The 26,889-nt window shown below is 45.5% G+C and overlaps 2 protein-coding genes and 1 long non-coding RNA gene across 12 annotated transcripts in view; 2 read left to right on the top strand and 1 right to left on the bottom strand.

The window, feature by feature from the left end:
* Positions 1 to 4,774, top strand: part of ARHGEF2 (Rho/Rac guanine nucleotide exchange factor 2) — a 157,062-nt gene extending 152,288 nt beyond the window's left edge. For 5 of the 6 annotated variants that reach the window (XM_056546928.1, XM_056546929.1, XM_056546933.1 and 2 more), the window contains 10 exons: positions 8 to 177; positions 340 to 407; positions 563 to 751; positions 975 to 1,061; positions 1,183 to 1,247; positions 1,403 to 1,444; positions 2,007 to 2,057; positions 2,244 to 2,684; positions 2,783 to 2,969; positions 3,735 to 4,774. In XM_056546928.1, coding sequence (XP_056402903.1) covers positions 8 to 177; positions 340 to 407; positions 563 to 751; positions 975 to 1,061; positions 1,183 to 1,247; positions 1,403 to 1,444; positions 2,007 to 2,057; positions 2,244 to 2,684; positions 2,783 to 2,969; positions 3,735 to 3,820 — 1,386 coding nt within the window. In that variant the 3' untranslated portion in view covers positions 3,821 to 4,774. The remainder of the gene's footprint in view (positions 1 to 7; positions 178 to 339; positions 408 to 562; positions 752 to 974; positions 1,062 to 1,182; positions 1,248 to 1,402; positions 1,445 to 2,006; positions 2,058 to 2,243; positions 2,685 to 2,782; positions 2,970 to 3,734) is intronic. The other variant, XM_056546930.1, reaches the window with a different exon arrangement.
* The window catches only part of LOC130295803 (uncharacterized), a 73,921-nt gene extending 64,627 nt beyond the window's left edge, over positions 1 to 9,294 (bottom strand). Inside the window, exon 1 of the long non-coding RNA XR_008848997.1 lies at positions 9,207 to 9,294. This is a non-coding gene — a long non-coding RNA (uncharacterized LOC130295803). The remainder of the gene's footprint in view (positions 1 to 9,206) is intronic.
* A 229-nt stretch (positions 9,295 to 9,523) lies between these two features.
* The window catches only part of ANKRD35 (ankyrin repeat domain 35), a 133,698-nt gene continuing 116,332 nt past the window's right edge, over positions 9,524 to 26,889 (top strand). For 2 of the 5 annotated variants that reach the window (XM_056545880.1, XM_056545884.1), the window contains exons 1-3: positions 9,524 to 9,530; positions 12,015 to 12,126; positions 24,648 to 24,687. Coding sequence is in view for 3 of the 5 variants with exons in the window: in XM_056545884.1 (XP_056401859.1) it covers positions 24,676 to 24,687 (12 nt within the window). In the remaining 2 variants the exon portion in view is untranslated. The other 3 variants (XM_056545885.1, XM_056545882.1, XM_056545887.1) reach the window with 3 other exon arrangements.

The raw sequence follows: 26,889 nt of genomic DNA, 5'->3' as shown, positions 1-26,889 counted from the left end.
GTTTTAGGACAAATCACCTGTCATCTCCTTACAAAATCTCATTGTACGAGACATTGCCAACCAAGAAAAAGGAATGTTCTTGATCAGCGCCAAGCCTCCAGAGATGTATGAGGTTCATGCTGCTTCACGAGAAGATCGCAACACATGGATGAAACTTATTGCACAATCTGTAAAAGTGTAAGTTTATGTACCAACTATGGGATTTTTATAGTGTCTCCCGCCAATGATCATTGCTATCCTTTATACAATTGCCACCTTTATACAAAAAAAAAAAAAAAACTAATGTCCAGGTTTCCATCCAGTACACTGATGTCAACTGAACATTATCTTGATTTTCAGATGTCCCAAACGTGAAGATTTCCCATTGATTGAGACTGAAGTAGAGGCCAAACTGAGAAAGCTGAAAGGTACCGATGAATTCCATCTCAGTTCATGTGTCCTCTGGTATTGCTGGCCATCCTTTGTAGTAGAGACTTAGGAACCTAAACTATTTCCATGTTCTCATTAAATACTCATTGTTAAAAATTCTAGAGTTGGATATTAACCCTGTGTTTTCTGGCAGAGGTCATACAGCAGAGGGACAGAGAAGTAGCAGACATTCTTGAAGAAAAAGTGACTCTCTTCACTAAAGTGCTTCAGCTGCAGGCCGGAGAAGACATCCCTGTGGGTGGTAATACCCGTAAACTCTTCAGGACTGAATCAACAGACAGCTATAGAGGAGAGAAAATTATCACCGAAGCCATTAAGGAAGGTGAGCTGTAGTCATGGTTTAACCTTGGGGATGCCTCCACTAGCTGGATGTGGTACTAAAGCAGCTTAATTTTTATTTATTGTTGTGTAATACTATATTCATGTTCAGATCTTTCCCTAGTCCCTCTTGTCTCCTACCATAACTCCGACCTGTTGGGATACCTGATGCAGCATTTACTTACAGAGCATTTTCTTCTTTTTAACCCCCTTTTTTTTCTCTCTAGTGGAAGCACTCAAGGATGTGATACTTTCCATTGGAATAGAGCAGAACTCAACTAAAATAGTCCAAAACCACGTATCTACCACCTCCAGTGAGTATTTATCGGAGGCTGGTCTGGACCCCAGACTATATGTACATGATTTCCTGGACTTGATATGAATGACTCCCGTGATGAGTTTCATTTGGTATAACTAAGTTCTTGTCTCCTACAGATACTGAGAGCAGCAGTGTGAACGGATCCCTGGATTCTAATAAAGATGAAGATATAAATCAAAAGGTGAGTTCACCAAATCTTCTTACATGTTATCACATTCGAGTCCTGCTGATACTATGTATTCTAAAGCACTGTGGTTATTCTGAAACTCCCAGGACCTTTGTGTAATCGATAGATCACACAGCTCCCTATATGTCATGTCTGCTCTTCTCCTATAGGATCGTAATGGGAATCAGCTGCAGAATAAAAGCCCACAGGAGGTAAACACCAGTATCTGGTGCAGAATCCTGATCTACTTTAATATACTCAGTGCTGGACCTCTATCCCTCCTCCTGTATACTCTGTACTGGGCCTCAATCCCTTTTCCTGTATACTCTGTACTGGGCCTCTATCCCTTTACCTGTATACTCTGTACTAAGCTTCTATTCCTCCTTCAGAATTATTCCTACTGGGCGTCTATCCCTCCTGTATACTCTGTACTGGGCCTGTATTCCTCCTCCTGTATAATCTGTACTGGGCATCTATCCCTCTTCCTGCACAATTACTACTAAGCCTCTATTCCTTCTTCTGTATATTCAGCTCTGGACCTCTATCCCACCTCCTGTTTATTCAATGCTAGACCGCTATACCATCTCCTGTATATTTAGTGCTAGACCTCTATCCCACCTCCTGTATAGTCAGCGTTTGTCCTCTTTATCACCTGTATACTCTGGATTTTACTTGGTTCTTGACTGTAGTTATCAGTCAGACGATAGGGATAACTGTTGAAATAACCTGAGATAAGATTGTAGTAACTAGTAACTTTTTTGTTTCATTCTAAAGGAGGCGTTGCAGAGGATTTCCAGCCTATACAATTTGTTGCACGGCCTACAGGTAAGCATGTGTACTGTGCTACGGATGTGCTTTGCATGTAGGAGCTACAGGAAAGTATTACTGGTGCTGAGGTTACATGCTATTCACATAAGAAAACTAAAAAAAAAATCAATTAAGACGAGTCCTTTATACCTGCCCAAGCTGTAGGAGGAGCACTTCTTAAAACCATTGCCCTTTTCCCTGCAGGTTGTGGTCACACAGCAGGACAGTCTGTTGAGTATCCAGATCCCGGACAGCTGTGATAAGAAGGAAGGTCTGTCCCGTACAAATTCCCGGGATCTAACCATAGCAGAGCCCTTGTCCAAGAACATTGATAAGCCTGGGACGGAGCTGACCCTGCTCCAGCGGCAACACACCCTCCTACAGGAAGAGCTGCGGCGTAGCAGGAGGCAGTGTGAAGAGCGAGCTCAGGAGGCAGGGACTCTGGAGACCAGACTAAGGGAAAGCGAGCAGATCAAGAGCAGACTGGAGAGAGAGCTGGAAGAAGCGAAGAGACAACTGGCCCTGGTGCAGAGAGAAAAGACTAATAGTGGGATAGAGATTGTCAGGGTTCCCAGAGCAATTGACCCCAGGAGACGTAGCCTGCCCGCTGGAGATGCTCTCTACCAAACATTCACACCTCCCCAGGTAAGCTTTACTCCTAGCTCTTCTGTAACAAGGCTGAAATCTGATCTGTCCACAAATAGTAGTTTCTAAACTCATAATTTTATCTTTCTCATCTTCAGTCAAACCATGACCGACGTTCTACCACGGTGGACGGGCCACTCCCCATAATCACATTTCAAGATGATCCAGACCTAAAAGACGATTTAAGTGACCTGACCGAACTAGAAAGACTGCCGGAGACTGCAGACACAGAGTCCTCGGAAGAAGAGGGTGGTGGTCCGCCAACTTCACCGTCAGGTGCGCGAGGTAAGAGCCACAATGTTGTAAGGCTTTAGAGACTAAAGAGGCTGTTGAGTTTAGAAAGTTATTTTCACATACCTTCCCAATAAAGGAATGGTTAGTTAAAAGGCAGTTCTCCCATTTAGGATACTCATCCCTGGGCCACAGTAGAGAGCATTTAGAAATAACGTCTGTCTTTCTGCATCTGGAGGACCTGTCATGTGCTGTATTAAGCCAAAATCCCATTGATTTGTATGTTTACTGTGTAATGCTTAGTTTCACCTGCAGTGGTGCTGCAACGAACATTTATTGTCCTGCTTCTCAACTGATTAAAGCTAATTGCTGATGATCCCAAGATAAGCTTGTTACCCTTCTAAAAGCTAATTCACACCACTGTTAGTGCTTTGAGGCACAGATACGACATATAAATGCTCTGACAGGCAAGTTCTTTATTTTAATGGCCCCGAGCCATTTTGGTCATTTTCCGGGCGTATACAAGTTTTGGTTTGGACTTAGAAGCATGGTTTGCAGCACTTTTCCGTCCAGAACAAAACCCTGATACATTCAGAAAATTATCCAAAGTCAATATTTGACTATGCTTAGGCCATTGAAATAAATAGGGCCATGTCCAAGGTGCAATCGGAGGTGGAAATGAAAGCGTCAACCCTGCCTAAGATTGTCCAAAGTAGAGAACCCCTTAAGATACTTTTGTCATCAGACAAGATTCCTTTACCGTAGTATATAACAATTTAAATAACTAGTTTCTATAATCTCATATCTTATCTTTTGCAGACTTTCTGAGAATGCAGGACATTCCAGAGGAGGCAGAGAGCGTTCACGACCTTAGAGATGCAGAGATAGACTCTTCAGAGAGCTGAGGAACCTGGACTTTGTGACATGATGGCTCCCATTGTGGATGCAAGATGGACGAACCACTCCAATCAGGGGAGCGGTGAAAAAAGTGACTGATACTGTTAGCGGAGAAAGATACGGCTCGATTCCCTCCCAAAATAAGATTTTATAAAAACTTATAAATACACTTTTAAAAATGTTACCTAGTGTTGGACCAATGTAAGGGTCCTGACAGGGCTGGGCACAACTGTTGCAGATCAACATAGATGTGGGGGAAATGTCAGATGTGTCATGTAAGACCTACATGAACCCCTGGTGACCAGAGTAGGTTAACTAAACCTATATTTTATCAAAAAGTAACAAAACAAAAAATAAAAAAACTGATTATTCTGTGCTACCAAGTAAACCTGCAGAGAGAGTCACAAGCTTCTTTTACATTAGAGTGTCAAGTAAGGACCGCATTTGCCAAATGCCCCCACAAGGATCCAAACTGGAGGCCAGAGACAGTGGCGCTTTTTGGCCTGACACCAAAGGATTCTTCAATGTCAAAAATATTACTATTGGCTACAGACTAAAAGTTAGCCAAGTTCGATTTGATCTTTGAATTAGCAAAAGTCCTTACAACCCAACTCCATGTCTCCTTCCCCCACATTCAAAAGTGACTGGGCCCCACAGCTTCCTATAAGATGGGTATTTTGTCGCTTCCTTCGATCTGTCTATTTGGACAGTGTTTATTTATTTATTATTTTAATGCATCCACATTTTTTTAAGTTATTGTTTTATATATCCAAACAGGTCTGAGAAGCAAAAATTACCCACCCACCTTTTTTTTTCAATTGGCAAGCCGAACTATTCTCCAAGGGATGTCTTCGCCTATTGGGAGAGGAATTTTTTTTATGACTGTTAAACCACTTTTAGGGAAGAAAGCCAAACAAGCCACGTCTTTAACTGTCCTTAAAAGGGGACTCCCACCCTAGACATCTTATAGATGTCTGATTGCAGGGGCCCCGCCGCTGTGGACCGCCACAATATTGCATGCGGCACCCACCTGTTTCTTGTCTGGAAGCGCTGGAGGGTCTGGGTCGCGAACACGGGAACAGAAGTCCGTGACGTCAGGCCCCGTCCCCTCAATGCAAGTCTATGGGAGGGGGCGTGACGGCCATAGACTTGCATTGAGGGGATGGGGAGTGACGTCGCACGGGGGCGGAGTCCTGACGTCACAGACTTCCATTCCCGTGTTTGCGACCCAGACCCTCCAGCGCTTCCGGACAAGAAACAGGTGGCTGCCGCATGCAATATTGTGGGTGTCCCCAGCGGCGGGACCCCCGCGATCAGACATTTTATCCCTTATCCTTTGGGTCGGAGTACCCCTTTAAGATGCGAAACCCTAATCTCATGTACAGTCCCCTAGGGCAGGTTAATAGACTGGATTATTTTGTCACAATTCTGCATATTGACTTATCTTTTCACACAACTCCTTACATTAGGTCTTGAGACGCTAATTTGTCTTTGCCTCCATATTGGAAGAAGGAGCCATTTCTAAAAATGTCAGTTCCTTCTAAAAAAAAAAAACGCAGCCTTTACACATTGATGTCTCGTAACGCAGGGTATGACAGGGTCGCTTCTATCAAAAATGTTAGACAATGGCGCAAATCAAGACACTTAATTTTTTTTTAAGATTGTAGTACTGTATGAAATATTTGGACATGTTTACGTCCTGCGAGTATTTTTACACATTGTATTTCTCTTCTTCCCATTGTTGACATGTGACATTTTTTTTTTCTTCTTCATGTAAAAACCTTGCAAAGCTGCTTCACACTAACAGGAAAAAAAATTCCTTCTATTGTTCCAAACATCAATATTTATATTTTGTACGAACCAATCTCCTGTAAATAAATTGCGGTCCTGTTTTGTTTCAGAAGGAATGTTTTTATTTTTTGTTTTTTTGACCGGCTTCCAAAATTTTTAACTTTTTTTTTTAAAATTAAATTAATGTTTGAATAAACACTCCATAAAGCAGAAATCAAAACCCAGATGCAAAGCTGCTTAAACGTACTATAAAAATAAATCAATATTAATCATGGTAAAATGCACTGCGCTGTATACACCCCTGGAGGGAAATCTCATGTTTTTTTGTTGTAGTTTTGTAATTGACCTTTTTACTCGTACAGTAGAAGCGGCTGTTTTACAAGAAGCTTTTTTATAAAATGGCCGACTCCTCTGTGCGCAATTGATAGCCACACGCAGATGAAGGACCAATCCAGTGATGTACTATTAAATATGAACCATAGGCTTCTCCTGAAAAATGCCCCCCTCAAAAAAAAAAAAAACGAGTTAAATATTTAACAGAAATATTTGTATGTGTAAATATATATATATAAATATGAAGACGAGTTTTGTAAATAGCCTGAGTTAATATTGTATTAAATTCATGTTTTTTTTTGTTCTGATAAAACACATACAAAAAAAGAAAAAAAGTTATTTTTGCTTTGCTGGTCAATAAAATGTATTCATACGGAACTCTTTTTTGCAAGTGTCGTCTTGTTAATTTGTGTCACTTAAAGGGATTATCCACCGTAATGTGATTTTAGTACTTACCTGCCAGACAGTAATGGACATGCTTAGGAAGGATTGTCGTGCTTGTCTTGGGGCTAAATGGTCGTGTTGTGAATCCACCATAACGCTGCTGCTTTCTTTTTGTGAAATGGATATTTCCTGTTTGAGTTCCCTCATTCCAACTACAAGTCCCGGATCCCTTAGTTTGTAAGTGTAAGTTCGCTTCTCTCCCTCCCACACATCAGCCACCCCACCCATTGCAGCACAGCTAGGCTACCTTGCATGCTGTGCTGTAAACTACAATTTCCTAAAGCCCTGTGGAGAATGATCTCCCTCCCACCCAGCAGTCACTACACCCATTGAAGCACAGACAGGCTCCCTTTCAACACCTGACTAGTGATGTAATGTCTCAGGACGCACTGCAACCTCGGAAACCTGAGACGACACTTATTTTGTATGCTGCTAAAAATGAACATTGGGGAAAAGATCACATACGAATTGTAAAACCACCATTAAACATAGGTACAGACACTATATTATGAACTAAACTAACTTTACAGCCCCTGTAGTACAGTCAAATAAAAAAAATCTGGAATATCCCTTTAACAGGCGAAAAAGCAACTTAAATGTCTAAAGGAAGATTTTTACATAGAAGTAATTTGCAAGTCTGTATAACATTTGTTTTCCACCAGAGTACCCCTTTAAATCCATCATTGTTGGTCGCATATCCTCTGTTAAGACAATGTGCAGCAACAATGATAATTTAGATGGCAGCACAAAAGATGTGATCAGCCAATGAACGACTGATCGCTGGCCCTTTTAGGGTGCGTTCCCACAGGGCGCTGCGCAAATTTTACGGCAGCAGCAGGAAATACGCTGCGTATCCCTTGCTCACTATACACACAGGGCTTTCCGGCGGCAGCCTTATGTGTGCAGTGAGTTTTGGAGGCGGAGCCGCGAGTCACAGACACGCCGGCACACGGCCCCGCCTCCAAAACTCACTACACACATAGGGCTGCCGCCGGAAAGCCTTGTGTGTATAGTGAGCAAGGGATACACAGCGTATTTCCCGCTGCTGCCGTAAAATTTGCGCAGCATCAAATACGCTGCGTATACGCCCTGTGGGAACGCACCCTTACACACTATTATCATTCGACCGGTAATTGTCCATTTAGAGACCAGAGAATGTTAAAGGGGTACTCCGCTGCCCAGCGTATGGAAGAAACTGTTCCGAACACTGGAGTTGGGAGCTTGTGGCCTCATAGCCCCGCCCCCTCATTACATCACACCCCGCCTCTCAATGCAAGTCTATGGGAGGGGGCGCGACAGCGTTACTTCATGAGGGGGTGGAGCTATGACATCACAAGCTCCCGGCGCCGGCTCCAGCGTTCAGAACATTTTGTGTGAACCAGAAGACGACATGCGCTCCTCACTGAGAGAGACGGAGATCACGGGGGTCCTAGCAGTCAGACCCTCTACAATCAGCTACTTATGTGGATAGGGGATACGTTCATTTTCACTGGAGTTCTCCTTTAAACAGAGTTCTCCTTGACCTAAGCCTAACACTACAAACCTGGTGTGAACGGAGCCTGACACTACTTACCTGGTGTGAACGGAGCCTGACACTACTTACCTGGTGTGAACGGAGCCTGACACTACTTACCTGGTGTGAACAGAGCCTGACACTACTTACCTGGTGTGAACGGAGCCTGACACTACTTACCTGGTGTGAACGGAGCCTGACACTACTTACCTGGTGTGAACAGAGCCTGACACTACTTACCTGGTGTGAACGGAGCCTGACACTACTTACCTGGTGTGAACTCAGCCTAACACTACAAACCTAGTGTGAACGGAGCCTGATTACACCAGGTATGTAGCGTTAGGTTACGTTCACGCCAGGTTTGAAGTGTTAGGCCGAGTTCACACCAGGTAAGTAGTGTCAGGCTCAGTTCACACCAGGTAAGTAGTGTTAGGCTGATTTCACACCAGGTAAGTAGTGTCAGGCTGATTTCACACCAGGTAAGTAGTGTCAGGCTCCATTCACACCAGGTAAGTAGTGTCAGGCTCCATTCACACCAGGTAAGTAGTGTCAGGCTCTGTTCACACCAGTTTTGAAGTGTTAGGCTGAGTTCACACCAGGTAAGTAGTGTCAGGCTCCGTTTACACCAGGTTTGTAGTGTCAGGCTCCGTTTACACCAGGTAAGTAGTGTCAGGCTCCGTTCACACCAGGTAAGTAGTGTCAGGCTCCGTTCACACCAGGTAAGTAGTGTCAGGCTCCATTCACACGTAGTGTCAGGCTCTGTTCACACCAGGTTTGTAGTGCCAGGCTCCGTTCACACCAGGTAACACTACTTACCTGGTGTGAACAGAGCCTGACACTACAAACCTGGTGTGAATGGAGCCTGACACTACTTACCTGGTGTGAACGGAGCCTGACACTACTTACCTGGTGTGAACGGAGCCTGACACTACTTACCTGGTGTAAACGGAGCCTGACACTACAAACCTGGTGTAAACGGAGCCTGACACTACTTACCTGGTGTGAACTCAGCCTAACACTTCAAAACTGGTGTGAACAGAGCCTGACACTACTTACCTGGTGTGAACGGAGCCTGACACTACTTACCTGGTGTGAACGGAGCCTGACACTACTTACCTGGTGTGAACGGAGTCTGACACTACTTACCTGGTGTGAACTGAGCCTGACACTACTTACCTGGTGTGAACTGAGCCTGACACTACTTACCTGGAGTGAATTGAGCCTGTAGATTCTACAAACCTGGTGTGAACAGAGTATAATGCCTGGTGTGAACTGAGCCTAATTATACAGAGTGTGCAGCTATCTCCGCTCACCTCCTCACGCATCTTCGGCTCTCTTTACGTCACTGTCGTCCATACTGTCAGAGCGGCTTCTTCCATAGCTCAGCCCGTTCACGCTCCCGCGCTGTCACTCATCAGGATAACCCCGCCCCCTCTTTACACGTCATCTCCACACAGCGGGAGTCTTGGACGGCATCATTTACATAACCCCGCCCTCGTATAGTTCTGCCTAGCGCTGAAGTGAACCTAAACTGCGCGGGAAGAACTTAGCCCCGCCCCCTATTGCCTCCCGCGCCTTCTCCTCACAGCGGGCGCCATTATTGTCCCTCAGTCCTTATTCCTGTGATAACTCTTCAGGTCAGTGACAGGCTCGTATTAACTCTCTGTGTGCCAGACTGAACGCAGACTTGGTAATATGAAGAAACAATGGCTTTTATTTATGATAAACTTTTCTGTAGGGCGCATGGCGCGGTTGTGTCTGTCCAGCTGTACTGGAGTAAGTTACAGGATACAGGCATCAGATGTCACATTCTCTCATTGGGCCCTAAACACCTATAATGAGTTAAAAAAAAATGGTGCACATTTTCCCAGTGGTAAGATGGCGACAAATACCGACACGTTCCTCGGGGGAGGAGACTTACACCTATATTTTCTGTAGTCATCTTTTATTGTTAAAAGGTTGTTTTTTGTCTAAAATTTATTGTTATTTATTGTTGATCCACATGAACAATCGTCAGTATCAGATCCATGGGGTACCAAAGCCTGACACACCCGCCAATCGGCTGTGAGCTACAGCGCCCCCTATATACAGAGAAGAGGAGGGCGCCGTTCATTGTGTGGTGGCAGCGCTGGGAATTGTCTCATGGTTCCACCACATTTCCGTACACACAATCAGGACTGCCATCAGGAATTCTGGGGCCCCTTACACAGCTTTAGGCCTGGGCCCCCTTCTCCCCCCCCCCCCCCGTAATGTCTCCAGTAAATAGTGTCCCCCAGCTGAGTAGTGCCCCCAGTAGGTTGTGCCCTCAGGTAGGTAATGCCCCCAGTATATAGTGACCCCAGTAGGTAGTGGTCCCTGGTAGGTTGTGCCCTCAGGGAGGTAATGCCCCCAGTATATAGTGACCCCAGTAGGTAGTTCCCCCAGGTGGGTAATGCCCCAAGGTAGGTAGTGTCCCCCAGGGGGGTAATGCCCCCAGGTAGATAGTGTCCCCCCAGGAGGGTAATGCCCCCAGGTAGGTAGTGTCCCCCAGGTGGGTAATGCCCCCAGGTAGGTAGTGTCCCCCAGGTGGGTAATGCCCCAAGGTAGGTAGTGTCCCCCAGGTGGGTAATGCCCCCAGGTAGGTAGTGTCCACCAGGTGGGTAATGTCCCCAGGTAGGTAGTGTCCACCAGGTGGGTAATGTCCCCAGGTAGGTAGTGTCCACCAGGTGGGTAATGTCCCCAGGTAGGTAGTGTCCACCAGGTGGGTAATGTCCCCAGGTAGGTAGTGTCCACCAGGTGGGTAATGCCCCCAGTTGAGTAATATGCCCTCAATTAGGTAACAATGCCCCCAGTTAGGTAATGATGCCCCCAGTTAGGTAATGATGCCCCCAGTTAGGTAGCCATACCCCCAGTTAGGTAATAATGCCCCCACATAGGTAATAATGCCCCCACATAGGTAATAATGCCCCCACATAGGTAATGCCCCCACATAGGTAATGCCCCCAGTTAGGTAATAATGCCCCCAGTTAGGTAATAATGCCCCCACATAGGTAATAATGCCCCCACATAGGTAATAATGCCCCCACATAGGTAATGCCCCCACATAGGTAATGCCCCCAGTTAGGTAATAATGCCCCCAGTTAGGTAATAATGCCCCCAGTTAGGTAATAATGCCCCCAGTTAGGTAATAATGCCCCCAGTTAGGTAATAATGCCCCCAGTTATTTAAGTTTTTCTAAAAAAAAAAAATTATAAAAATCCACTCACCTTTCTCCAGCAGGCTGCGTGATGAAATTATGTCATCACGCGGCCTGCAGCGCAATGTACTCTCCTGTACGCTATATGCGTAATGTACGTACAGGATTCTTGAAGCTGTTCGTACATTATGGACGCAATTTGCGCACTGTATGTTTAGAAGCAGGAGACCGCTGTTTACATAGCAGTTTGTTTGGAGTACCCCTTTAAATGCAACAATCAATAGCGCCCGTCTGCGTGCCTGGTTACGAGTGTGCATGTGGCTGAGCGTGCATGTGGCTGAGCGTGCATGTTTGTATCTCTGTGTGTGTATGTGTTAATGTGTGTACTTTTAGTTCTATAAATTGATTATGATTTTTTATTATTTAAAGTTAATTGGCAGGCAGTGCCCTTTGATAACATAGATCAGTGTTTCCCAACCAGGGTGCCTCCAGCTGTTGCAGAACTACAACTCCCAGCATGCCCGGACAGCCTTAGGCCAGAGGCAGGAGCTATTATAGTGACGTGTAATCCCAGTAGTCAGACAGAACATGGCCGTCTCTCTTATAAGACATAATGGTGGGAAACCGGCCTGAGACATGGGACCCACAATGACCTTCAGTCATGTATGTTTGTGCGAATGTATGAGAATTGTAGTAATACCAGTCACCACCAGGTGGTGCTGCTGTTGTGTGCTTACAATACACACCTAAGAAATTATATAATAATTATAATAATAATAATTCTTTATTTATATAGTGCACACAGATTCCACAGTGCTGTATAATATATATTTGAGGTTTTGCAATTTATATTATTAAAATGCATCATTTACACCTAATCTGATACATCAGGGTATGCAAAATGTCAGGTTTACTCTTGGTAATAAATTTCCCTACAATTCTGCAGGTTTTCTTTGTTGCGGACACAGCTCCCTGTGGTCTGAAGATAAAGGCCGGGTCCGCACTATCCATCTCATCTCTGCAGTGCTCCGCCAGGACTGCAGGGGGCGCCTATTTCTGTAGGTAGACCGAGGACTGGTGACTGAATTCTTTTCAGGGTCTGATGTCTTGGTTTTTATTGGGTTTTGTCTAGGGTCTATGGATACGTTCACAGGAGCGGACCCACAGCGTGTTTTACGCTGCAGATCTGCCACTGAAGGACCGCTGCATGGTGGCTTTACATGTGCCTGCTCAGAGCGGCAATATGCTGCTACGAGCAGACGCACTGCGATGTGTGAGTGCACATCGCGGCCGCTCCCCCTGCTCCATGAGCTAGGCCAAGAGTTGCCGGGATGTGAGCGTATACTGCGCATGCGACTCGCACATCGCAGTGTGTCTGCTCATAGCGGCGTATTGCCGCTCCGAGCAGGCACATGTAAAGCCACCATGCAGAGGTCCTTCAGTGGCGCATCTGCAGCGTAAAATACGCTGTGGGTCCACTCGTGTGAACGTACCCTAAAGCAGTGTTTTTAAAACAGTGTGTCGCCAGCTGTTGCAAAACTACAACTCCCAGCATGCCCGGACAGCCAAAGGCTGTCCGGGCATGCTGGGAGTTGTAGTTTTGCAGCAGCTGGAGGAATCTTGGTTAGGAAACACTGGTCTAATGTCTAAGATGCAGACTTTTTTGGCCTGTCTTCATTTATACTGTGTCTCATCTGGGGGTATGCATTTTTTGGGTATTTGTTTTTTTTTTCGGTTCTCGCTAGATGATCCTTCCATCCATCCTGCTCTCTCAGCACCCGCCAGCCTAGTTGTAGATGGGTACCTGGCAGCGCCGCATCTTGAGTAAAGAAATCCATGATAAACCTAATGCAAAATCCTCATCTAGGATCACATACAGATTACTGGGGAATAGCAACCGATTTGCAACAAGATTCACAGCAGAGAAATTCCGTCATATGTGACCTACGGCTGATGATGCGATGTTCCCAGTTGTAATGCGCTACGGAATATGTTGGCGTTCTATAAAGGAGAATTATTATTGTCTGTGTGATCACAAATCCTGTTTGTGACTTACCAAGGGATGATTTTGATGTCCCATATTGGGTTGTGTTCACACAGGTTGATATTTTCTCTCTGTTCCTCTGGATCCAGTGATGACATGTTGAGCCATGTGACAATGGATCCCTGCGATTGGCTGCAGTAGTCACATGACACGTCAGGCGCGTTTACTCTGCAGCCCCCTTTTCTCCTCTCTTAAAGACTCTTCTGATTTAATTTATTAAGTTGATTTTCTTTGTATTAAAGGGGTACTCCGGTGGAAAACTTTATTTTTTATTTTTTATCAACTGGTGACAGAAAGTTAAACAGATTTGCAAATTACTTCTATTAAAAAATCTTAATCCTTCCAGTACTTATTAGCTGCTGAATACTACAGAGGAAATTCTTTTCTCTTTGGAACACAGAGCTCTCTGCTGACATCATGACCACAGTGCTCTCTGCTGACATATCTGTCCATTTTAAGAACTGTCCAGAGTAGGAGAAAATCCCCATAGCAAACATATGCTGCTCTGGACAGTTCCTAAAATGGACAGCAGAGGTCAGCAGAGAGCACTGTGCTCGTGATGTCAGCAGAGAGCACTGTGTTCCAAAAAGAAAATAATTTCCTCTGTAGTATTCAGCAGCTAATACGTACTGGAAGGATTGAGATTTTTTTAATAGAAGTAATTTACAAATCTGTTTAATTTCTGGCACCAGTTTATTTAAAAAAAAAGTTTTCCACCGGAGTACCCCTTTAATAAATAATAGGATTGGAGCTTAGATGAGCATTCAGGGGAGGAGACAAAGGGGCTGGAGACTGAGCTGAGATGCTTGCAGTGTTGTAATACGTGCAATGTGCAAGAAAAAAAATATTTGGAATATTTAAATTGAAAAATGTTAATTACATTCAAAATACACTTTTAAACAAATTGTAAAAAAAAAAGTTTTATATAACATAATAAATTCCATGTGTTAAAAAAGCATGCAAGCAGTATCACACATTAGATACACAGCTCAGCAGGCAGTATCACACATGATAGGATTAGATACACAGCTCAGCAGTGAGTATCACACATGATGGAATTAGATACAGCAGCTCGGTGGACAGTATCACACATGATAGGATTAGATACAGCAGTGAGTATCACACATGATAGGATTAGATACATCAGTTCAGCAAGCAGTATCGAACATGACAAGATTAGATAAACAGTTAAGACAATATCACACATGATAGGATTAGATACATCAGCTCAGCAGACAGTATCACAGATGATAGGGTTAGATACATCCGTTTTGCAGGAATGATCACAGATTGGATTAGATACATCAGTTTAGCAAGCATTGTCCCACACTATAGCATTAGATACATAGCTCAGCAGACAGTATCACAGATGATAGGATTAGATACATCAGTTTAGCAAAGCATTGTCACACACTATAGGATGGATACACAGCTCAGCAGACAGTATCACAGATGATAGGGTTAGATACATCAGTTTAGCAGAGCATTGTCCCACACTATAAGATTAGATACATAGCTCAGCAGACAGTATCACAGATGATAGGATTAGATACATCAGTGTAGCAAAGCATTGCCCCACACTATAGGATTAGATACATAGCTCAGCAGACAGTATCACATATGATAGGGTTAGATAACAACAGTTTATAAAGCATTATCAGAGATGGTAGGATTAGATACACAGTTCAGCAGACAGTATCACACATGACAGGATTAGATACACAGCTCAGCAGACAGTGTCACACATGACAGGGTTAGATACACAGCTCAGCAGACAGTATCACACATGATAGGATTAGATACACAGCTCAGCAGACAGTATCACACATGACAGGATTAGATACACAGCTCAGCAGACAGTGTCACACATGACAGGGTTAGATACACAGCTCAGCAGACAGTATCACACATGACAGGATTAGATACACAGCTCAGCAGACAGTGTCACACATGACAGGGTTAGATACACAGCTCAGCAGACAGTATCACACATGATAGGATTAGATACACAGCTCAGCAGACATTATCACACATGACAGGATTAGATACACAGCTCAGCAGACAGTACCACACATGATAGGCTCAGATACGCTGGTTCCCGGAGAGGATTTCATCATGTTGGTTGTATATAGATACCAGTTGCTCTTCTCCTCCATCATGGTTTTATTTTTAGTGTCCTAGGTAAATTGTACGTATTCTTGTTAATCCGCCATAGAAATACCATCCAGTTAAATATTATTAAAAAGAGGAAATTAAATCCAGAGCTGGGCCTGTAGCAGCCGTCATGTCTCCAGGTTTAATAGTGTTCCCTCCAATATCACCCGGAAAACTGGAAGTGACGACCAATCTCAGCGTTGTAAAAGGAAATAAAAGACATTTCACAATTTTATTTTGACGCCTTGTAAACCGAGTTCTCAGCGCGGTACACGTGTCACATCTTATCTGCAACATCATAGATTATCATCTAGTCACTTATACAGCACTATCACTCCCACTGAGTTACTGTATCTAAGGCTGCCTGCTAAGGTGAGGTATCTAATCCTATCTGAGTGATACTGCCTGCTGAGGTGATGTATCTAACCCTCTTGTATACTTTCTGCTTACCTGGTGTATCTAATCCTATCTGTGTGATACTGTCTGCTGAGCTGTGTACCTAAGCCAGTGTTTCCCAACCAGGGTGCCTCCAGCTGTTGCAAAACTAGAACTCCCAGCATGCCTCCAGCTGTTGCAAAGAAAGCCTTTGGCTGTCCGGGCATGCTGGGAATTGTAGTTTTTCAACAGCTGGAGGCACCCTGGTTGGGAAACACTGACCTAAGCCAATGTTTCTCCACTAAGGTGCAACAACTGGAGGCACCCTGGTTAAAAAATCTGATTGAAGCCAATCACTTGTGATACTGTCTGCTGAGCTGATGTATCTAAGACTCTCATGAGTGATGCTGCCTGGTGAGCCTTGTATCAAAGCCAGTGTTTCCCAACTAGGGTTCCTCCAGCTGTTGCAAAACTACAACTCCCAGCATGCCTGGACATCCAAAGGCTTTGTTTGCAACAGCTGGAGGCACCCTGGTTAAAAAAAACTGATCGAAGCCTATGACTTGTGATACTGTCTGCTGAGCTGATGTATCTAAGACTCTCATGAGTGATGCTGCCTGGTGAGCTTTATTTCTAAGCCAGTGTTTTCCAACCAGGGTTCCTCCGGCTGTTGCAAAACTACAACTCCCAGCATGCCTGGACAGCCTTTGGCTGTCCAGGCATGCTGGAAGTTGTAGTTTTTCAACAGCTGGAGGCACCCTGGTTGGGAAACACTGACCTAAGCCAATGTTTCTCCACTAGGGTGCCTCCAGCTGTTGCAAAACTACAACTCCCAGCATGCCTGGACATCCAAAGGCTTTCTTTGCAACAGCTGGAGGCACCCTGGTTAAAAAAAAACTGATCGAAGCCTATCACTTGTGATACTGTCTGCTGAACTGATGTATTTAAGACTCTCATGAGTGATGTTGCCTGTTGAGCTTTGTATCTAAGCCAGTGTTTCCAAACCAGGATGCCTCCAGCTGTTGCAAAACTAAAACACAAAGCAGACTGCTGAGGCGATGTATCTAATCCTATTGTGTGAGACCATCTGCTGATTTGGTGTATTTAATTCTATGATGTGTAATACCTTCTGCCGAGGTGATGTATCTAATCCTCTTGTGTGATACAGTCTGCTCACCTGGTGTATCTGAGATCCTATATGTGTGATACTGCCAGCTGAGCTGTGTATCTAAATTCCAGCAGTCCCGGACAGCCTTTGATCTAAGCCTATCACGTGTAATACTGTCTGTTGAGATGGTGTATCTAATCCTATTATGTGTGATACTTTTAATATTTATAGACCCCCTTGGCTTACTTACCTCTGACATTTCTTATAGTGAAGTGAATTTCCCCTGGGAGGGTCTTGTCATTTGGCTGTAGTCAGTCTCAGTAATAAGACTGGATAATGCAATTGGGTGTATCGGCATCACTCTTCCCTATTAAACTCCCTGTGACCCTACTAGACAGAAATCTTACACAAGATGCGGTCAGCGTCACCAAATCTAATACACTCGGTTACTGTGTGTAGAAGTCACGACCAGATCCAATAATGACATTTTGGATGTTTTTATTTCAAGAAAAGACAGAGTAGTAACGCATTTTGGGGGGTAAAATTCCCCTCATTAGATTAGTATTGCAATCAATCAGATGAAGGGAAGAAAGCATTCTCATTTTATGTACCAACCTTTTATGTGGTACCGGATCAAATCAAGAAAAACGACATCCAGCGATTCCCCCCGGTCCAGTCTGGAGCTCCCCTCCTCATAATAGCTGATCAGGTTATATGACAGGACCGATCCCTTATAAACCCATGTGATATGGAGTCCTACATTTATGTTGAGATTGTAACGGAGCTGGATGTGGATCCTCTAACCTGTGTGGCTGATGACCCGGACTAGGGCTGGGCGGTATACCGGTTCATACCGAATACCGAAATTTTTGGGCTGCACGATATGAATTTTTCCCATAACGCAATACCGGTTGGGCCCCTCCCCCTTGGGAATGAATTATCATCCCAGCGCTGCGCTGTCCCCACATCGGGGAACTAATCATACGTGACCCGCCTGCGCTGTTCTGCTCCCCCCCCCCCAATTAATTATCAGCCCAGCGGGGTACTACTCACATATGTCAATCACTGCCCTCCTCCTCTTTGTTGCGGGCCGACACCGGCGCTGGAACTCTATACTGTACGCCAGTGGTCTCCAACCTGCGGATCTCCAGATGTTGCAAAACTACAACTCCCAGCATGCCCGGACAGCCGTTGGCTGTCCGGGCATGCTGGGAGTTGTAGTTTTGCAACAGCTGGAGGTCCGCAGGTTGGAGACCACTGCTGTACGCTGTATCCCTGCAAAAGATAAAGAAAATGAACTTTAACTTACCTACGTCGGCCTTACGCTGGGGACGGGAACGTCGGACAGCCGTCAGCCTATCACCGGCCGCAGCAATGTCCCGCCCCGGCCAGTGATAGGCTGAGCTCACTGTCATGTAAGAAGTTAAAGTTCATTTTCTTTATCTATAGGAATACAACGTACAGCAGTGGTCTCAAACCTGCGGACCTCCAGCTGTTGCAAAACTACAACTCCCAGCATGCCCGGACAGAGTTGGCTGTCCGGGCATGCTGGGAGTTGTAGTTTTGCAACATCTGGAGGTCTGCAGGTTGGAGACCACTGGCGTAGAGTATAGAGTTCCAGCGCCGGTGTCGGCCCGCAACAAAGAGGAGGAGGGCAGTGATTGACATATGTGAGTAGTACCCCGCTGGGCTGATAATTAATTGGGGGGAGAGCAGAACAGTGCTGGCGGGTAACATGATTTGGTGGGGGGGGAGCAGAATAGCGCTCGCGGGTCACATGATTTGGGGGGGGGGGTGAAAGAAATACCGTTATATACCGTGGAACCGCCATAAGTTTCGAAAATACCGTGATACACATTTTTGGTCATACCGCCCTGCTCTAACTCGGACCATATCGGGGAGCGGAGTCTAAGGTGCCCGTCTTAGCGCTGGTCTTCACCAGGCAGGATGGGCTTGCTGCGGCAGGCGACACCCAGGTCGCTACCCCCGACACGACTCAACCACACAGGTAGCTGGGCAAGGCGAGGTACCGAAGGATAAGTCAGTAGCGTAGTCAAACGTAGCAGAAGGTCAAGGCAGGCGGCAAAGGTGCGGAGTCTAATAACGTAGCGGAAGGTCTGGATACACGGGTAAGGCTAACAGGCTAAAAGGGTCGCTTAAAGGAGAACTCCGGAATAGGAAAATTATTGTCCATACTGCCGGCAGTAAAAAAATAAACAGGTACATCCCTTCCTTCGCTCCCCCGGTGCCTCCGGTAACCGGCTCCGGCCTCCGCCGCGATCCTCTTCCTGATTGCTGGTGGTCGGCGAGTCATACTGCACTCATCCAATCACCAGCCGCAGCGAAGTCCCGACTCGGCCGGCGATAGGCTGAGCGGCAGTGTGATGTTTTCGGCCCCGGCAGCAGGTGCTGGTGTAGTGAAGAATTGTGTGTCTTGAAGCGTTCTCACACTGCCGCTCAGCCTATCGACGGCCGAGTCGGGACTTCGCGGCCGGTGCAGAATGACTCGTCGACCACCGGCAACCAGGAAGAGGATCGTGGCGGAGGCCGGAGCCGGTTACCGGAGGCACCGAGGGAGCGAAGGAAGGTATGTACCTGTATATTTTTTTACTGCCGGCAGTATGGATGATGATTTTCCTATTCCGGAGTTCTCCTTTAATCTCAGGCTAGGGGCACTGAAGATCCGGCAGGGAAGTGTGGGAGGTGCATGGACTTATAGAATGGTGTCCGGTGTACACAATAATTATAGGCGTGCTGGCTCTAAATTTTTGAGCTCCGGCGCGCGCCCATAGGGACAGGGATGCGCACCGGAGCTGAGACACAGCGGAGGCAGCAGGGGAGAGAGGTGAGTGACGGGCTGGGATTCGCATGCGGGCGCGTCCCGCGATGCGAATCCCAGCCGCGCCGGCAGCCGGGGACAAGTGAACAATGCGCTCGCGGCCGGTGCATACTCCAAAATAGCTTCTTAGAAAACTCTTAGAAAACAATTCACATGCAATGGAGGTTACGCCGACAGGTCTATAATTCCTGGGGTCACTTTTTGGCCCCTTTTTGAATATTGGCATGACACTTGCAATGCACCAATCCTGGGGAACAGTCCCTGTCACTATAGAGTCCCTGAATATTAGAAATAGGGGTCTGTCTATTACTTTACTTAAAGGGGTACTCTACTGCTCAGCGTTTGGAACAAACGCTGGAGCCTGGCACCGGGAGCTCGTTAAGTCATAGCCGTGCCCCCTCATGATGTCACGCAGCGCTCCCTCAATGCAAGTCTATGGGAGGGGGCGTGACGGCCGTCACGCCCCCTCCCATAGACTTGCATTGAGGGGGTGGGCGTGACATCATAAGGGTAGGGTTATGACATAACAAGCAGGGTTATGACATAACGAGCTCACGGCTCCAGCGTTCGGAACAGTTTGTACCAAACACTGAGCAGCGGAGTACCCCTTTAACTCCCATAGAATGCGGGGGTGAATTCCATCTGGACCTGGTGATTTGTTTATTTTCATTTAATGTAAAATCTAATTTACATAAGAATTTACAGGTGTGACTTGAGTTGCATAAATAGGATAAATTAATATATATTCGGGACCCATCAGAGTAGTGGATCATTCTACACTGTGATATTTAGCTGTTTTTTGGAGATCTCATGTGCGGTCGGTCCTGTACTGAAAATCTCTGTATTACTGGATGTTCTGGTCTCAGGTCACCTCTACCCCTGTCCTTGAGGTGCGGCCCTATACAGACATAAACGCCATTTTTATTGCTGAGTTAAAGCAGGTTATGGCTGCAGTAAGCGTATAAATATGTGTAAACACATCTCCATCCCGGAGGTATTCAAGCTGTCAATCTTGTGGCTGCACCCCTTTCTATTCTGGTGATTTAGTGTTTTTTAACGTTTTTTTTTTAATAAGCATTCTTTTCTTGTTTATAAAAACGACATAAAGAACAATAACAAAAAACCCAATAGAAGACAACCCACCTGTTCTCTAGACTGCTAACCGTTTACACCGCAGGACGCAGGGAGTAAATGTATGTCCTGTGCCTGCTCCCGTTCTGTGAAGCACAATCAGGAGCTAAGCGCACTTCTTACCCTGTGGGTCCCAGATGCTATTAGCGGCCTGGACCCATGACTAATGCTGGACATTGCCTATCACCCAATGTCTGGCATTAAAGGGGTACTCCGGTCAGCGTTTGGAACAAAATGTTCCGAATGCTTAGAGCCGGTGTGAGGTGGTTTTTTGCGCCCCCGACATGAGGGGCAGGACTATGACGTCACGAGCACCCGGCGCTGAGCAGAGGAGTATCCCTTTAGTTGATAGACTTGCATTGAGGGGGTGGGGCATGTCATCATGAGGGGGCGCGGCTCGAAGTCACGAGCTCCCGGTGCCGGTATGAGGTGGTTTTTTGCGCCCCCGTAGATCCATGCGTCCGCTCCTCCCCCAGCTCTCCGAACATTTCCGAAGCTAAAACTGGGGGAGGGCAGAGCAAGGGAAGGAGAAAGTTCACGCCCCCTCCCTCATCTCCCCTCTCTGAGCTCGGCTGGACGCAGATCTCTACGGCCCGCCCCCTCCCTGAGGACATAGATCTCCACGGCAGGCCCCTCCCTCATCTCCCCGAGCTGAGGACGTAAATCTCCACGGCAGCTCCCCTCCCTCATCTCCCCCAGCAGATCTCCACAGCAGGTCCCCTCAAAGGGGGACATACTGCACGGGCTAAAGGGGGACAAAGGAGGACATACTGTACGGGCTAAAGACTGCACAAGCTAAAGGGGGACATACTGAGCTCTATGTGTAAAGGGGGACCTACTGTACACGCTAAAGGGGGACATACTGAGCTCTATGTGTAAAGGGGGACCTACTGTAGACGCTAAAGGGGGACATACTGAGCTCTATGTGTAAAGGGGGACATTTAGCCCGTGCAGTATGTCCCCCTTTACACATAGAGCTCATTGGGAGCACTGCTCTACGTCCTCAGGGAGGGGAGATGAGGGAGGGACCTGCCGTGGAGCTATGTCCTCAGGGAGGGGGCAGGCCGTAGAGATCTGCGTCCAGCCGAGCTCAGAGAGATGAGGGAGGGGGCGTGAACCTCCTCCCTTCCCTTGCTCTGCCATCCCCCAGTTCTAGCTTCGGAAATGTTCGGAGAGCTGGGGGAGGAGCGGACGCATGGATCTACGGGGGCGCAAAAAACCACCTCACACCGGCATCGGGAGCTCGTGACTTCGAGCCCCGCCCCCTCATGATGACATGCCCCACCCCCTCAATGCAAGTCTATCAACTAAAGGGATACTCCTCTGCTCAGCGCCGGGTGCTCGTGACGTCATAGTCCTGCCCCTCATGATGTCATGCCCCGCCCTTCCCATTCCCATAGACTTGCATTGAGAGGGCGGGGCTATGACGTCACAAGCACCCGGCGCTGAGCAACGGAGTACCCCTTTAACACTCAAAGTTGATTGCGGTGTCTTAAAGTCCGGGAAAACACATGCCGGCAGCTTAGAGTAGCTTATCAGGACACGAGCACCAAAATCGCGGGGTCCGGATCAGCTGTTTGTATGGAGAGAAATCTCTTACCTGCTTCCCTGCCGTCTGATTGGCGCTCATTTGCTGCAAATAGCCGTGGCAGGCTGTAGTAATGGAGCACCGATAACACTGATCAGTGCTGTGCTATGAATCCGCATTGTTCAGTGTATGCAGTCAGAAAATTCCATGTATTAGTCTCCTATGGGGACTAAAAAATAGTAATAAGGGTGAAAAAAAATTTGAATAAGCCCCCTCCCCTAATAAAAGATTGATCACCCCCTTTTACCCATTTTTCAAAATAAAATAATGTTAAAAAAAATAAACATAAACATGTGTTGTATCGCCGCGTGCGTAAATGCTATTAAAATATAACCTTAAGTAAACCGAACGGTCAATGAAGTAAACTTGAATAAATACCAAAGTATAGAATTGTGTATTTTTGGTCATATACCAGAAAAAAATTAGTAAGCGATGAAAAGTCCCATCAAAGCAAAAATGGTACCGATCACAACGCAAAAACTACAGATCACAACGCAAAAACATGAGCCCCATATACAGAAAAATAAAAGAGTTATAGGGGTCAGAACAGGACAAATTTAAACATATTTATGATCGTACAAAAATTATAATTGTTTAAAAGTAGTAAAATAAAACTAAATCTGTATATATTGGGTGTCATTGTAATTGTATGGACCTACAGAATAAAGATGAGATGTCATTTTTTTTTACCATAAAGTGCACTGCATATCAGCCCCCAAAAGTTGCAAAATGGCATTGTTTTTGTTTTTTTTCAACTTTGCCTCACAAATAATTTTTTCATTTCTATGTACTTTTTATGGTAAAAAACTGTGATGTCATCACAAAGTACGATTGGTGACACAAAAAATGAGCCCCCATATGGGTCTGTAGAGGGGAAATTTATAGCGTTATGGCTAGGGCTGGGCGGTATATACCGGTTCATACCGAATACTGAAATTTTTGTGCTGCACGATATGAATTTTAACCCATACCGCAATAACGGTTTGGCCCCCTCCCCCTTGGGAATGAATTATCAGCCCAGCGCTGCGCTGTCTCCACATCAGGGAACTAATCCTATGTGACCTGCGAGCGCTGTTCTGCCCCCCCCCCCTCCCAATTAATTATTAGCCCAGCGCTGTCCCCATCAGGGTACTACTCACATGTCACCCGCATGCGCTGCCCTCCCCGTCCTGTTTGTTGCGGCCGCCAGCGCTGACACTCTATACCAATTGGTGCCAGAAAGGTAAACAGATTTGTAAATTACTTCTATTAAAAAATCTTACTCCTTCCAGTACTTATCAGCTGCTGAATACTACAGCTAATAAATTATTTTATTTTTTGAACACAGTGCTCTCTGCTGATATCATGACCACAGTGCTCTCTGCTGACACCTCTGTCCTTTTTAGGAACTGTCCAGACCAACACATATTTTCAATGGGAATTTTCTCCTACTCTGGACAGTTCTTAAAATGGATAGAGGTGTCAGCAGAGAGCACTGTGGTCTTGATGTCAGCAGAGAGCTCTTTGTTCCAAAGAAAATAATTTCCTCTGTAGTATTCAGCAGCTAATAAGTACTGGAAGGATTAAGTTTTTTTTTATAGAAGTAATGTACAAATCTGTTTAATTTTCTGGCACCAGTTGATAAAAAAAAAAAAAGTTTTCCACTGGAGTACCCCTTTAAGATAACTATTGCCCAATAAGGGTGTCTTCAGCTTTTGCAAAACTACAACTCCCTTCGAGTTGTAGTTTTGCAACAATTGGAGGCACCGAGGTTAGGAAACACTGGTTTAGACAATGCAAAAATGCAATTCAACAGCAACATGTGAACACAGGCTTATATTTTAGACTAGTGTTTCCCAACCAGAATGCCTCCAGCTGTTGCAAAACTACAACTCCCAGCATGCCCGGACAGCCAAAGGCTGTCCGGGCATGCTGGGAGTTGTAGTTTTGCAACATCTGAAGGTCCGCAGGCTGGAGACCACTGCTCTATACTGTGCGGTATCCCTATGCCCGGGCTGCAAAAAATAAACAAAGTAAACTTTAACTCACCTCCCGTTGGTCCGGTACCGGCCTCACTTGTTTCCTGGGGACGAGAACGTCGGACAGCCGTCAGCCTATCACCGGCGGCAACGATGTTCCGCCTCGGCGGGTGATAGGCTGAGCCCACTGTCATGTAAGAAGCCGGCTTCTTACATGACAGTGGGCTCAGCCTATCACCCGCCGAGGCGGAACATCGCTGCGGATACACACATTAGGTAAGAATGGGAGGAGGAAAATACGAGAATAAAAAATGTTGCATCCTCAAGGGGTGAAAACAAATTCAAAAAAATTAAACTGGTTATTTTTTATGGTGTTTTTCAGGGATATTTCCCAGGGTTGGAGTTATCAGATGCTGCTGCAGGTAAGAAAGTCCACGTACCCAGCCACCGCCAGTAAATCACTTGTCACATGGCGGCTCCATCTGAGGGGATCTGTATATCAGCGTCGTGTCTCTAAATACCAGGATGAAGGTTTGAGACCTGAAGGACGACCGTGGAGAATGTGGCGATGAGAATTGTTCACATATTTACCGTCACACACTGTCCGTATCTCTACATCTGGCCTCTGTGGAACAGATAAGGGCCCTTTGTTTTCTAACTTCACCGGTTTGTTTTGTTAAAATGAATTCGTTTATGGATCCCTAGGTTTTTGGTGGAGATAAGAGTGTCACCTGGTCTATTTTGAAACAAATACCACAGATCCCTAAAAAAAACCTTCCTGTTATTTCCCATAAAAAAAAGTGGTTATCCATTTTTTGTATTTTTATTTTTTTTAACAGGAGCCCCAAATGTTTTAAAATAATAAACCAGCAGTAACTCCCCTTTCCAATCTTACGTTGATGCCCTGTTCAGGCTCCAGTCGGCACCCCCACCTTAATGTTGGAGCGGTCGTCGCAGAACCGACGCAGCTTATCAGTGGTGTCATGGGCCGTACTTCAGGCATCATGACCGGTGATGCCTGGTGCATGGCCTGTAACCGCCAAGCTGCCGCGGGCACGTGACAAAAGCTTCTACTAAGGAAGCGACAGGAGCCTGAACAGGGGATCAGCGCAGGATAAGGTGAGTAACTGCTAGTATAGTATTTTAAAGCAGTAACAAAGATGGTACCCAGCACTCACCAATCTTGCAAAGTGAAGATTTATTGAGCCATAACATGCATGGTACAAGAGGGACGCATTTCGGCGTAAGAGCCTTCCTCAGCTGTCTGCCTAGGCAGACAGCTGAGGAAGGCTCCTACGCCGAAACATGTCCCTCTTGTACCATGTTATGGCTTAAAGGGGTACTCCTGTGGAAAAATTTTATTTTTTAAATCAACTGGTGCCAGAAAGTTAAACAGATTTGTAAATAACTTCTATTAAAAAATCTTAATCCTTCCAGTACTTATTAGCTGCTGAATACTACAGAGGAAATTCTTTTCTTTTTGGAACACAAAAACGAGCACAGTGCTCTCTGCTGACACCTCTGTCCATTTTAGGGAATGTCCAGAGCAGCATATGTTTGCTATGGGGATTTTCTCCTACTCTGGACAGTTCTTAAAAATGGACAGAGATGTCAGCAGAGAGCACCGTGGTCATGATGTCAGCAGAGAGCTCTGTGTTCCAAAAAGAAAAGAATTTCCTCTGTAGTATTCAGCAGCTAATAAGTACTTGGAGGATTAAGATTTTTTTAATAGAAGTAATTTACAAATCTGTTTAACTTTCTGGCACCAGTTGATTAAAAAAAAAAAAAAAAAGTTTTCCACCCGAGTTCCCCTTTAACAAATTTTCACTTTGCAAGATTGGTGAGTGCTGGGTACCATCTTTAGTACTAGTTACTTGACCCTACCTCCGGCACCACCGCGGATTCCACGGAAGTGCAAACATACCTCGTACATAAATATTTTAAAGCAGTCGGGGCCTTTTAAAAAAAATAAAAAATAACAATAATAGAATACTAAAACATGATTAACCTCTATAAACTGTTTTCACGATGCATTGTCCATCAATGGTATAAGCCGGGGGAATTCCTTGAAAATGACAGCAAAAACAGCCATAAAATGTGTGAAAAATGCTTAAAAAAATTCAACACTTGAACACAGCCTAAAGACTTCAGATCTTCATAAAACGCCTCAATTGTGATTATAAGTCAAATCACTTTTGCCTTATGACAATATTTCTCTTAAAAACACACTTTAAACACACTTAACGCATCAAAACTGCATATGGCGTGAACTGACCCCAACCCACTTATGTGTCCATAATCGGTTCACCCGGGTGACCTCCAGCAACAGGTAAGCACAAGTCATACACAAGAACCTGTACATTATTCTCTACTGATAGCCTATACTGCACTGAATAGGTACAAATGAATCAAGTAAAAATAAATGATTCCTGGAAAGCTTCTCTAATACAAGGAAGCAAATTGATGAGTCCTCCAGTATTTGTGACCTTTGTCCATGGCGGCCGTCGGCCCCGCATCATCCATGTTCTTTCATGATATTATTATTTGTTCCTGATGTCCTCACCGATGTCTATCATTAGCATTTGCTTTTATGTAATAAAATGGGTCATTTCATTCTGCTATGA

The sequence above is a fragment of the Hyla sarda genome, chromosome 11, assembly GCF_029499605.1.
Source record: "Hyla sarda isolate aHylSar1 chromosome 11, aHylSar1.hap1, whole genome shotgun sequence".
NCBI lineage: Eukaryota > Metazoa > Chordata > Amphibia > Anura > Hylidae > Hyla > Hyla sarda.
Note: the sequence above shows the minus strand (reverse complement) of the source record. Positions and strands in the feature narration are given on the sequence as shown.